Source organism: Nuphar pumila, chromosome 2, assembly GCF_984573655.1.
Source record: "Nuphar pumila chromosome 2, dmNupPumi1.hap1.1, whole genome shotgun sequence".
In the NCBI taxonomy this organism is placed as follows: Eukaryota; Viridiplantae; Streptophyta; class Magnoliopsida; order Nymphaeales; family Nymphaeaceae; genus Nuphar; species Nuphar pumila.
Genome location: NC_143250.1, coordinates 9,490,173 through 9,503,921, shown reverse-complemented (window position 1 = coordinate 9,503,921; position 13,749 = coordinate 9,490,173). Strand labels below are relative to the sequence as shown.

The 13,749-nt window shown below is 37.3% G+C and overlaps 1 protein-coding gene across 2 annotated transcripts; it reads right to left on the bottom strand.

Moving 5' to 3' along the window:
- Positions 1-1,434: 1,434 nt before the first annotated feature.
- LOC149844695 (protein yippee-like At5g53940) lies at positions 1,435-11,841 on the bottom strand. 2 transcript variants are annotated; one of them, XM_089995130.1, is made up of 6 exons: positions 11,746-11,841; positions 11,456-11,637; positions 3,185-3,228; positions 2,452-2,560; positions 2,300-2,355; positions 1,435-1,737 (listed from the first exon to the last, which is right to left on the bottom strand). In XM_089995130.1, the coding sequence occupies exons 2-6, from the start codon at positions 11,549-11,551 to the stop codon at positions 1,659-1,661; spliced, it is 384 nt and encodes a 127-aa protein (XP_089851256.1). In that variant the 5' UTR covers positions 11,552-11,637; positions 11,746-11,841; the 3' UTR covers positions 1,435-1,658. The 2 variants fall into 2 exon arrangements, with proteins under 2 accessions (XP_089851256.1, XP_089851257.1); XM_089995131.1 differs by having other exon boundaries at positions 11,728-11,834.
- Positions 11,842-13,749: the final 1,908 nt, after the last annotated feature.

Genomic DNA, 13,749 nt, shown 5'->3' with positions numbered 1-13,749 from the left:
GGTTTTGGTCAAAAGCTGGAACCTAAGCAGTCCGACTGTTGCACCCCGGGCTGACTTCACGAAATATGTGATGCAGTTTGTCCCGTGCATCCTGCGGTGCCTATGCTTGTATGCGCATATCAAATGCGGGACACCTTTGTCCCTGCGGAAGGATTTGTACCGCACATCAAACACAACCTAAAGCCACTCCCTCCAGATCAATTTTATCATTATCGGTGCGTATTGGCCCGATACGCATAGTATTGGCAGAATTTCGATATGCCGGCTAATTTTTAATAAATGTTAAAAAATACCAAAAAATATTTTTTTAATGCTAATTTTAAATTATTTTAATGGTTTTAACATATGGCATGTCATGATCAACACGTAATAATTTTTTATTATTTTTGAGCCAATACAGCTGAAGCAGCATCCCATGGATTCAGGGCCGATACCAACACTGACAACATTGCTTCAAATATCCTTACATAAAGTAAGGTGACTACAAGATCCTAAGAACCTTTTCAATCTCTCTCTCTCTCTCTATCTTCAAAATTAGAAACTAGGAGGAAGAGGTGGTGAATGTGTGCTAATGTCAATGGCCTTTGAATTTGATATATTCACCAAAATGTATTACACCCAACAATCTTTAAATTACCATACAAGCCTTTATTTTAGCTGTTTCATGTTCCAACAAACATGTCAATAAATAAATACACAATTAAAGAAGGCAGTAGACCGGGAAAAAATGGAGATCTGTCCCACGTTCCGTTTGAACCGGAGATGGAGGATATAAAATGTGGAATGAACCGGAGATGAAGGTAAAAATTAAAACCCATGTGGAGATGGAGACAAGGATGGACTTACTCTTGCCCCCACCCTGCCATGTCTCTGATCCCTGTTAATGAAATTATTAATATACTCATATATATATTCCGAACCCTAAACCCTTTATCTCCTCTCTCCTTCCTCTCCTTTCTATTTTATTCTTATTTCTCTTAGAATAAGAACAAAATTATTTTGAGACCGAGAAGGGGGATGAGGACAGTTATTTTGAGACACGGATGGAAGGCAAAATTTTGAGACAGGGTGGAGGTGGAGACCTTGTCCCCTGCACCCACCCCGGTCCACTGCCATCCCTATACACAATAAAACTTGCTTCTTTACTCTCTAAAACTACTTGGGTACTTCTAATTGTGACCACTAATTTTGAGAAGCTATGCTATTGCAAAATACATTAGGGACGAAAAAAGGGACTAAACCTTGTGCACTCACTTGTGTATGTGTGAGCTTCTTTATTTCAAATAAAAATACCTAACACTCGACTCATAATAAAAGTAGTCTTGCATCTTAAAAAAAAGACTTTCAACAATTTCTAGCAAAGCTGTACAAGACGGGTTTGTTGCACCCCTGAATTTCCAAGCCTTGGTGTTACCAACCTTGGAAATAATTAAATTGCATGTAATTTGAACATTCATTCTTGTTATAGAAATAAAAGTGTTGCTAAATGTGCATAAATTGTCCTCACAAAGTTTTTACAACACTGAAGAAAGGATGGGTAAGTAGGAAACCCAAACAAGGATACCAAAACATGCATAAAATAGCTAGCCATTAACATCATTCATCTCTCTACTCCTTATGTACACAAGCTACAACACTTGCATATACATAGAAATGCACTAAGGATCCTCAGCATCGCTGCCACCCATGTGTGTATCAAGGTAAAATTCGGAGTCTACGCCATCGACTATCCTCCCCCTACTCAACATCCAGAAAAGCACCATTAGTGACCCCAGAATCAAATGCAAATAGGCAATTTAAGAACACATACAAGCAGCACAAGTGGACTGACTGCGGTGTGTAAGATATCGAATAACCCAGGCACCCAAAACCACTCATGCCTGTGAAAGAACATACTCATAGAAGTGAAGACACAGTTCAGACGATTTTCTGAGATCCTAAGTTTGTCTGTGAAGTGCTGATCTATGTCGGTAACTGATTTCTTCCGTGTGATACTAATTGATAGGACACCAATGGAAAGTGCTAAAAGATCTTATGCATTGGAACCCATGGCTATGGACCTGAATCTATTAGTACAGGAGATTTTCCTTTCCAAGTGGAATACCATAGTATATGAAAGAATCCTTTGAAAGCACCAATCGATATCCACCATTTGATTCATTTTCCATTTTCCTCTTTTTGTTTTGTATTTTGTTGGGGTGACATTTAAAAAGGATTTTTTTAAACATAATTTTGTTGGCAGCAACAATTGGAAAGGAAAGGCACCGGCAGGTTTCAAACAGCAAATATCAGAAAGTACCTTTCTAGGATATATTTTCCCTCTTTATATTTTTGACTTTGCTCATGTGCTGCCTCCTGCACAAAATTTAGACAGATAAATAGGTCAATGAATCAATTACCGGAGAAAAGGATGCATATTAACAAACATATCAGCAGGTCATAGAAACCTACATATTTCCAACCAACTATTTGGCCACAGCAACAGCAAAATATATCTGCAACAGTGTGCATGCCAGAAAGCATCAGTCTTTCCTCTGGCTCGCCAACTATAATATTCACTCTACAAAGATGAAGTTCAAGCAAGAAAATAATCAGTAATGGTTCATTTATATAATAAGAAATGAAAAAAACTTGTCCAGGAATTGGGTGTGAGATTTGATAAGGGAGCTAGATAACCAGAGAAACATAATGCAAAAAAGAATGTCTACATATACTGTGGGTTACGCATGAGAACTCAGAAATACCCTGATAATATAAAGGTTACATCCATATGGCTAAGGCGTCAAAATTTTCATATCTTGCATTACAGAGATGCTTCCTAGAATGTCCAGGGTAACCATGGATGTGTGTGTGTTTTAAGATTTCTAATGCAAGAGCACACGAAGAAAAGAGCATGTAACATATACAACATACACAAACCTGTAAAGTACATGATGCAAAATTGCAGCACCAGAAGTACCAGCATGGACTGGTAAATCAGGCAATTTGAAGTACATGCTATACAATATGAAATAGTTAACAAATTAAGTTGCAACCTGCTATGATCTCACAATATGAGCATATGCTATATCTAAATTCATCTAATGCTAAAGATTCATGATGAATGTATAAGAATTCATCACATGATTATCAAGCAGAATGACAAGTAAACATGATAATCAACCCCAAAGCGAAGGGGACTCACACGTTATTGAAAAGATATGCCTTGCCTCGACGACAGTGAAAAGCCTAGCAAAATAAGAAGAATATATTAGAATTAACCATTGATAAAATCTATGAGCATAAACTAACAAATCACCTAAACACTATTTTTTACTGTATGCTGACTGCAAATGATACATCGATAGTTGATAGTTGATACTGAAGTACTTTGCAATAAATTCAGAAAAATAGATGTGAACAAGAATAAAGTAGGTAGTGTTTAGGCTAACCAAAGGTAACACACACATAAGCTATTCCAATGATATCAAAATCATGCATTTGGATTAGGAGGATGGATCACCACATGCATTCTTCAGTTGTCATTTAGTAGTTTGCTACTCAATTTCACAAGCTGTTGGCAAAAATATGTTACGTAACTTGCATTTTAGGAAAGCACTAGTATATATGATAAAACAAAAAGCACAAGTCATATCCATCAAAGATGTACTACAATTACCAGTACATAAGAACTGTACTAGTAGATACATGATCAAGCAGAGGATGACTCTGAGTTTAGCATCAACATCAACAGTGACACAACAACGACAACAATCATGATCATGATGATGGTGATAATCATAATAATAATGATGATGACAACAATATGAACAGTAGTAACATTAACAACAATGTTTTTAGGCAAAAGGATCGAACTGTTATTAAATCCCAAAAGGAAGAACCTGTAAAGAATATATATAGCATGTAAAGAAAGTTATTTCTGTCCATACCTTTTTTATTTGTATATGACTATAGAGTATAGACCCACTGAACCTTGAGGGCATAGTAGTTATTTTTTATGTAAAGTTTCTTTATTAAATAAAGTGGAGAAACTCTCTCTCTCTCTCTCTCCTTTTAATCTTCCATCTGCAGGTTAACTACAACTGCAGCAGCCATTAAAGAAGCCAAGATGGTAGCAGAGCCATCTTGGCTGTTGGTGACGTGACATCAGCTGCTCATGTCACGTCTGCCAAGAAGGCATTTCAAGCGAAAACATTAGGGCTTTTGAAGAGTGTCACTTTAGAGATTTTTTGTGCAGCGTTCATGCTCAATTGGTGAGTATTCAGAACAGGGAGTTAACAGTTTTTTCCCTTAATTTTGCTGTCATTGGGACTGAGCTGAATTTTGGGAGGTCTGATGCTTATCAAGAGCTATGGGGCTGGTTCTGTCAGTTGGAAATGATAGCTAGGATCCTATTAAGAGGTTTAGCCTGGTTGATAGTGGTAGTTCGACAAAATGAGCAAGATTCAAAGTGATTTCTACCTGTGTGGACAGGTGGCAGCCATGAGGGTAACCTCTAATGTGTGTAATACATGTGAAGATTAAACCCTTAGTGTGTACCAGGGTTCTAGAGACCTTAGTAGGAGGTGATTAGACAAGAAGGAGCAATATAGCCAGTGGTTGCCTAGTCCATATGGACAATCCCAGTGAGAAGGCGAGGGGTCTTGTAGGAAAGCATTCAAACGAACCCAAACTATAAGTGGAGGGTTATCTCACGTGACTGATTCAACCACTGGCGGAGCAAGGAATTTAACCTACGGTGGGCACAAATGCGCTGTTCAAAAAAAATCAGATACATACCTTTCATTATTGGTTGTTGCATTTATGCTAATTGACAATGTTTGCATTTATGTTAACTGACAAAAAAAAACCCTTAACATGTTAACCAAAATCAAGTATTTATTATTGAGTATTACTGGATTCATGCCTAATAGTAATTGAAAAAAAATTAAAAACCTTAAACTATAACAAAACATTTATGCTATTTTACAAAACACCAAATCGGAACATGAAATCCTAACAAATACCATTCATATATAAGCTAATTGAAAAAAAAAGACCTAAAATCCTAACTAAAATCAAGAATGTGGAATCATGTTTAATGTTAATTAAAAATGCAGACATACCTAATTAAATATTTATCTTGTTTAAAAACCAAATAAAAATCTAATTAAATTTTCATGCTATTAAAAAAACTAACTAGGAAACCTCAATCCTAACAAAAAACAAAAAAAACTAATTAACTAAATGCTATTTGCAAAAAGAACCCTAAAATCTAATTAAATATTTGTGTTATTTAAAAAACTAACAAAAAAACTTCAATCCTAACAAACATCATTCATAATAGGCTAATTGAAATAAAAAAACTAAACCCCCAAAATTCTAACTAAAATCAAGCTGGCAGAATTATGTTTAATGTTGATTAAAAAACACAGAAATACATAATTAAATATTACTCTCATTTAAAAAATCAAAATAAAAAACCTAAATGTTAATTAGGAAAAAAATCGCAAAAACCCTAAGACCAATTTAAATATTCAAACATAAATCAAAACCTAAACCCTAAGTCCTAACAAACATTATTCATAATTTCATATATATGCTAATTGAAAAAAACCCCTAAATTATAAGTTTCTAACTAAAATCAAGCAAGTGGAATCATGTTTAATGTTAATTGAAAATAAAAAACATAGAAATAAACATTCACGATTCATTTTATTTGAAAAATAAAATAAACCTAAATGCTAATTAAAAAAGGAAAAACCCTAAACCCTAAAAAAATACAAGAAGATGGAGGTGTGTTGTCATGTGTCCCATGCTGCAGAGGATGACTGGATGCAGGGGGTAGGCTGCACGCCTCGGTCCTAACCCGGTGTCTCGACCTAAATAGAGAGAGAGGACTTGCCATTGCTAGGCTACGAAGCGTGCACCAGAAGCCATAGCCTGACGACGATTTGTCGAAGGCAGCAAAAGGTGGCATTTCGAGAGAATGCGCGAGTCGAGAGAGAGAGAGAGAGAGAGAGAGAGAGAGAGAGAGTGGGGTTAGGGTTGGGGAGAGCATAGAAAGAGTTGAGAGTAGAGAGTTGGAGAGGTGGGGTGGGGCACATCTTGTGCCATTGGATCGGGCCCGAGTGGTGCCCACCCTGACCCGGACCTATACTGCGGTTTTTGGGTCAAGGTGGGCACCCAGATACCCCTACAAGGGGATTTTTTAGGTCAGGGTGGGCACGTGCCACCCTGGCCCTAACGTGGCTCAGCCACTGGATGCAACCAACTTTTAGATTACCAATGTGAAGTTCAATGGAAGGAACTATGAGACATGGTCCCCGCTCCGTAAAAATTTCAATCGCTGCGAATAAAAAACTTGGCTTCATAAATGGAGGAGTGGTGAAGCATTCAAAAAGTGATCCCACATATGTTGACTGGAAAAGTGATAATTACCTACTAATGGCTTGGATTCTTCAGTTTATGGAGTCAATTATTGCATAGACATGAAAGAAGTGTGGGATGTTGTCCTTAATGCATATTCAAAGAGGTCAAGCGTGGCAAAAAAATATGACATCAAGGATCGAATATGCAGATGTAAGGGGGTCGACCCTTAAGTGCATATTATAACGAGCTAAGAAAGTTGTGGGAAGAACTTGGCTACCATGTGAAAATCAAGTGTCGTCACTGCATGAAAGAGCGCAAGGAAGAGTTGGAAGAAGAAAAGGTATTAGACTTATTCATAGGGCTAGACAGTGAGTATGAAAACATCAAATCTAGTTTGATGGGAAGAGAATAAATTCTCCCTCTTTCAATTGTGTATATATTGGTCCAAAGAGAAGAAGATTGCAAGAGTATGACTGCATCAAATGAATCAAGTGTAGAGAGACGATGAGGGTATAAAATAAATACTACTTTCCTATAATTAACTCATATTATTCATTTTCTTATATGCATTCACACTCTATTTTTGACCCTTCTAATAAATTGTGACCTCACAAGATCAATTAAGTTCCAAATCCTCATAGTGAAACTTTGAGAAACCAGAGTTTGAACCTAGAGCTTCCCTCTACATTGGTCTAAACTAGAGCTTTAACATCATTTTTATGAGATTCCATCTGATGAAATTCTCCAATATCAGTATCATTATTTCATGGTGACAGGTCAATCACAAATTAAAATATCGAATGGTTGCTTCACCATTAGTCTGATTCTTGGTCAGAGCAAATTGGACCTAAAGTCATACAAGGTTTCACAAAAACACCAGCTTCAGATGAGACCTATTTTATCAAATCATTGAAAAAAATAGAGCCAAGTTGATGAATTTTTGTTTCATTTTCCATAAATAAGTAATATGTAAAGAAATGCAGATTCGTTTGAATTATCCAGCAAAGGAAAATGCTACCATTTTCTAGCAAAACAAACAAGCAAAAGTCACGACCTAAGAACATCAATTTCTCATGAATTCAAAAGATTGATTTCCTTAAAAGACAATGGCATAAGAATTTCGATAGACTTTTCGTCCCTTGGCCAGAGAACTCGAACGAGAATATAAAAAGAAGAAGAAGAAAGGGGATATACTAGACCCTAAAAATCCCACCTTTAAAGAATCGAAGGCCTTCTTCAGCTCGATTTCGAGCTCCATCATCGTCGTCGCCTTGCTTGACCGGATGATGACCGCCAGGGCCATGATCGCGGCAACGGCCTCCGCCAGATCTGACTTCTTCTGCCAGTAATTGAACTCTTCGATTACGCCGAAGCTCGCGTCTCTGTCCGTGCCCACGCCGTCTTCCGGCATCTTCGGCCGGCCGACCCTCTGCATCCGGTCCGACGTGGTGGCCGCCTGAGAGAGCCAATCGTTGGTGACGGTGTGGTGCTCGACGCGGGTCTGGTAGTAGGCGAAGCTGGCCGGGGTTGACGGAGCTTCGCCATGCCAGGCGGCGCTGCATCCGGATCGGGAGGAAGGGGCATGGCTTGTTGTCCAGGATGAAGGACGCAGATCTCCTCCACATCTACCACCAACAAACCAAAAACCCTAACACCAAAAATCTCCAGAGAGAGAGAGAGACGAAGATTTCAGAGGTTTGCCGCCTTCGCCCATCAGCAAAGTAAACAGGTCGGATTTGGGGTTTAATTGGAGGAGCTAGACATGATGTGTACACCTTAGAAGCGAAACGCGCCTCAATGTGAGGCTTGCGCTTCACTCATGTGAAGCGTGCGCTTCACCCATGTGAAGCGTGCGCTTCGAGCCTGCAAACACCTCCCTACAGCACCTCGGTTCCTTGAGCTTGTGCTTCGCCTCTGAGGCGTACGCTTCAGGTACTGAGGCGTTTGCCTCTAACAACACTGTTTATATTGCATATGCACAAGTGAGAAGTCCACAAGAGACAATATAAAAGCCTAAAAAGGCTACACAAGCATGAAAAGAAAATATATATTTATTGAAGAGAGCCTTGGAAAATGCTTGTCTATACAAGGGGTGAAGTCCCCTATTTATACACAAAGTGGGAGAAATGGGAAACCATTGGGGACTCCCACATGGAGTCGTTGGGAGCCCCCAACAGCCATATTTATGACCGTTGGGGGCCCCAACAACTCTATGTTGGGACCCCCAATGCATATTACAAAAGAGAAAATAAAAATGAAAAATACAAAAAGATTCTATAATTAACAGTGTTTTTAGAAACAACTATATAAAAAGACTAAAATACCCCTATCAGGTATATTGAACATATATATATATATATATATATGTTGGTACATATATTTTAACACCCTTCCTCAAATTTTACGGGGAGATAACCGAAAGTTTGTTAAGAAGAAAAAGAAAATGAGGGACAGGAAGAGCTTGGTGAAGAAGTCCGCTAACTGGCACTGTGATATGACATATGACAATGTAATAGTTTCTCTCAGATACAATTCATCTCAATATGCGTAGTACACTTGTGGAAGGTGTGATTGCTTGCGATATAAATTGCACTTTTGTTATCACAATACAACTTCGAAGTTGTGACTTGTGAAAATGACTATACTCATATCAATGAGAAGACTTTGAAGCCACACGAGCTCCATGGTCGTAGTGGCCATTGCACGATATTCAACTTCAATTGAGGATAACAATACTTTGTGCTGCTTTTTGCATCTCTATGAGATCATTGAGTCACCTAAAAATACACATAAACCTGTAGTTGAGACTCTATCATTGGGATTTTCTCCCCAATCAACATCAGTATAAGCAAACAAATCAAGTGAAGAAGATGAGGAAATAAAAACTCCCTTGGTTATGGTATTCTTAATGTATCTGATGATTCTTAAGATAGCGCTCATGTGCATAATGGTAGGAGCATGTTGAAACTGACTGAATAAACTGCATGAGCTATGTTTGGCAAAGTGATGGACAAATATGTAAGAGATCCAACAAGTTGACGGTAAGGAGTAGGATCTTCGAATAGAGTCTCATCTTCCAATCTCAATTTGGCATTAATGACTTCAAGGGTCTCTATCTTCTTATCATTTGAAATATCACACTTAGTACAAATGTCAGCTGCAAGTTTCATTTGAGAAAGAATGTACCCTCGGGGAGAGTACGCAACTTCAATACCTAAGAAGTATCTTAAGAATCCAAGATCAAACATATCAAAATTTTCTTTTAAGATCTTCTTAATGTTATTGATTCATTGCTTATCACTTCCGGTGATAATCATATCATCTACATAAAGTAGAAGAATAACCACCATAAAACCTGTATTTTTCACAAAAAGAGCAGTGTCAATATAACACGAATGAAAATCCAGATGAGTCATCACGTTACTAAATTTATTATGCCAAGATTTTGGGACTTGTTTTAAACCATATAAGGATATTTTAAGTTTAAAATTTTTTCCATTCCCAATACAAACCTCCGACGGAGGATCCATGTAAATTTTTTCACTTAATTCATCATTAAAAAAACATTTTTTACATCTAATTGGTAAATGGGTCATTGTTTGATAGATGCGACAACTATGAGGATCCTAACACTAGTCATTCTGGCAATAGGGACAAATGTTTCTTCGTAGTCAATACCATATTCTTGAGAATATTCCTTAGCCACTAATCTATCTTTGTAACGTTCTAAGGACCCATCACTCTTAGTATTAACTTTAAAAACCCATCTACATCCTATAATTTTTTTTCTATGGGTAACAAAGTTATGTCCCAAGTTTTAGCCTTTTCAAGAGCACTAAGTTCTAAATTCATAACTTCAACCCATTGGGGAAGATTTTTCGCTTCGTTATAATGGGATGGTTCATGAATTCATTTGTATATTTTCTAAAACTTCTTATTACCGAACATGTTTTCAGCATCTTTACAGGAACTCCTTTACACTAAAAAATAAAAATGGAAAGAGTCTCTTACATAACCTTAAGGGGACCATTTCCAGTTGCAATGATTCTAACCCCAGCAGAATTCCTATTTTCTTCAAGAAAAACTCTTGTAGGAAGCATTATTTCTATCCAGTTTTTTTTTTTCAATTTATCTTTCTCATTGTTTCCTTTTGTAAGGTTAACCCAATATTTATCCCCATTTCAAACTAAAACTGCCATTTCTCATTCCTCATCTAGGCCACAAACTAAAATAGATTTCAAACTAAAATCACCATTTCTCCGTATTTTGTTCGAAGAATCGATTTTCTACTCCTAGTTGCAATTTCCATATTTTTGCAACTATTTTTGTCTTTGCCCACAAATCCTCACTGCACTGATGGCCATTGTGACCTAAATGTGCCAGAAACATTTTTGAACAGCTTTCTCAAGCACTTTTCCACTTCTGTATTTGTTTTTCATTTCATTCAGTTCCTTTTGAAAAAAAATCATAGATACACTATTTAGGATTTCTGGACATATCTGATACTAAATGAGTTGAGTCAGAAGTTACTAGATTTTCAAACTGTGTGAAAGGGATCGCACAATGGCCGATGGTCATAGCAAAGGTCTTCCAAATATAGATTTCCCGTATTTCACTTGAAGATTAAATGCTTTTAAGAAAAGAGTGCAGGTTTCCACAATATCAAAAAGCATTCAAATATCTTTTATCAAAGTATAACCTTTAATGTGATCCTAGAATATCATGCAGGGGCACTAGCCCACACAAGAATCCTTGTTCTCTACCACCTTCCACCATCATGTTGTTAACAATGCATCATCTAATACATGGAGGCTAACTCCCCAAGCGGTCTCAAATCCACAGTAACAAGATTCTAGCCCACTGAATCACCATTTAAAAAAAAAACATACAGAAAGCATCCACAATTCTCACAGTTGAACACAAAGAGAACCAAGCAATGTTATCCCCCAAATTCTACAGCAAAGATGGTATAAAAAGGATGGCATGAAAACCAACAAGCTAACAACCATATCAAACCCCAAATCCAAAAGCAGAGCACATGAGAATCACCGTACAAGAGATAATAACATGTACCCAATTGAACTCATGAGAGAGAGAGGCTGACCTTGGAGACCAGGTCCTCGAGAAGGGCCATGTGGCTGTGGCAAAATTTACACCTGTAGATCTTCCCTTCCAACTCCACCAGATGGACTCTCCCCATTTCTCTATCACCCACCACGAAACACCAACAGGAAACGAAAAAATATCTACTTTTTCCTCCAACCCAACCTCTTCTCCTTCTCACCCCTGAGATCATCACCAACACCAAGCAAACGGAGTTATAACCAAATAACCATCATTCAAGACCAAGTAAAAACCCATCTTTCCGAAACCAACCAAGCAAAGAATACAGACAGAGCCTAATGGAGATTCGCCTTGCTATAGTTGAAGAAGGCCTTTGCGAGGGTCATTGGCAGAAACGGGAAACCAGCACATCCACGGAATGCTACCATATAGAGATGTAAAAGGGTGAGGGAAATAAATACCACGCTCGCCCCACCCACCGTCCATCTACGTATATCGCCTCCGTGGCGATTATCTGCATGGTTCGTCATTCTCTGTGTGTGCGGGGTCGAATGAGATATCTGGCTGTCACATGGACAAGCTCAAAAGGATACGAGACACTTTATTTTTTTGTGCAGATTTTCGTTAAGAATGACACATAGTGATGCAAACAGTTCCGATCCGAAACAGCATATATCATAGCGACAAGCCATTTTGGGTGTGTCCCTAATGACACGACAGGGCATGTAGACACTGACACGTCATGTAAGGCATTATCTTGATATTTTTAATAATATTTAATACTTTTAGTATTTTTCAATAAAACAAGCATTTTCACTATTAAAATATCAAAAAATAGCTTTTTATTGATTAAAATTTTAAAAAAAGTTGTCCTTATGTCTTGCTTTTAGAAAGATTTTCGAACTCGCCTCACATCACATGTCCTCGTGTTGATGAATCTTTGTGGCATAGGAAACAGTGAAATATATGGGAATTCAGATTAGAATCGAACCCCAAACAGCTAAAATTGCAAAACCTCTATCCCGAATCCGACCCATTTACATCCCTACTTGAAGCAGACGGTTTGGATTCGGAACAGGTAAATACAAAGAGATTTGAATTGGAATCGAATACAAAACAGCTAAAAATTACAAAACCTCCATGTTGGATCCGACCCATTTGCATTCCTACTCACAATGATTCAGCTTCTTAGCTAAGGGCAACTGTTGTTGGTCGCTTTACATGAGATGGTCATAGTTTAAAACCCACATGAAATGTCCCTCTGGTCGAAGTTGTGTATGCTCTCTGATGGGTAAGGGGGACCTGGAGCATTTTACCAGCTCCAAGCATGACATGCATGTTATGATCTGGATGTCAGAAATCACAACTATCATATAAATACTTTAATATAAAAATGTATACTAGTTTGATTTAAGTTTAGGTATAGGTATTAATGAATCTAGGGTTGCTTATCAATTTATTTAAGTTTGACTTGAAATTTGGGTTATTATAAGCTAGTTTGGGCTTGACTTGTAAAGGACAATGCAAGCTCAAAAAACTAATTTTAAGAAATCAAGCTAAGCTCATGCTATACCAAGTTTTGCTAAATTGATTTTTTTATGAGGTCACTTTTTAAGCTAGGGTGGGCACAAATGCATAGTAAAAAAAATTATGACAATAAACTATGGGTTAATGGACCTTGGTATGTTCTCTAGCAACTACTGGGATTTCAGCTATCTCAAAAAATGCCATTTAAGATAACTATAAAATTTAATTCCCATCATTCTTATAAACATTGACTAATGCATTAAGCATGTTTGAGGACTAACGTCCACAATTATAAAAATAACAACATAAAAACTTACATTGGCTATATCGAATCAAACAGTTCCAAAATCCCATTTGACAACAGGAAAGTATTAATTTATTTGATTGAGTCCCACAAACCACTGAGAATTGTAGCATATTGATATGAACCAGCATTTGATTAAGGAAAGTATCGATGATCAGGTAGCCAAACCAGAGAATCAAATGATATTGTTATATGATATGAACCAGCATTTTATTTGAGACCATTGATGAATGAAGATCAAGTGGCCAAAGTAAGATATGTTTTCTTAATAAGAATCAGTTTATCAATGTAATACTTATTTTTTTATCATTGTAGAGCACCTCCCATATCAACAATCATGAAGTAACCTCCTTTTTCTCTTTCTCCTACCATACTACGTATCATCTTTCAATTCTAACGAGGAGTGTGCATGCATTAGCCATTAATTTTTTACGAGAGAAAAACACAGAGATAGAAGTTTAGTGCCTTCAATGAATCTATATGCTCTTGAGGAAGCACAACCC

Coding starts and splice junctions, on each gene's coding strand:
- LOC149844695 (XM_089995130.1), bottom strand. CDS start 11,551: ATGGGGAGAGTCCATCTGGTGGAGTTGGAAGGGAAGATCTACAGGTGT. Junction 3,229..11,455: donor TCGAGGACCTGGTCTCCAAG/GTCAGCCTCTCT, acceptor TTATTTTGCTAG/GCTTTTCACTGTCGTCGAGG. Junction 1,738..2,299: donor GGAAAATATATCCTAGAAAG/GTACTTTCTGAT, acceptor GATGTTGAGTAG/GGGGAGGATAGTCGATGGCG.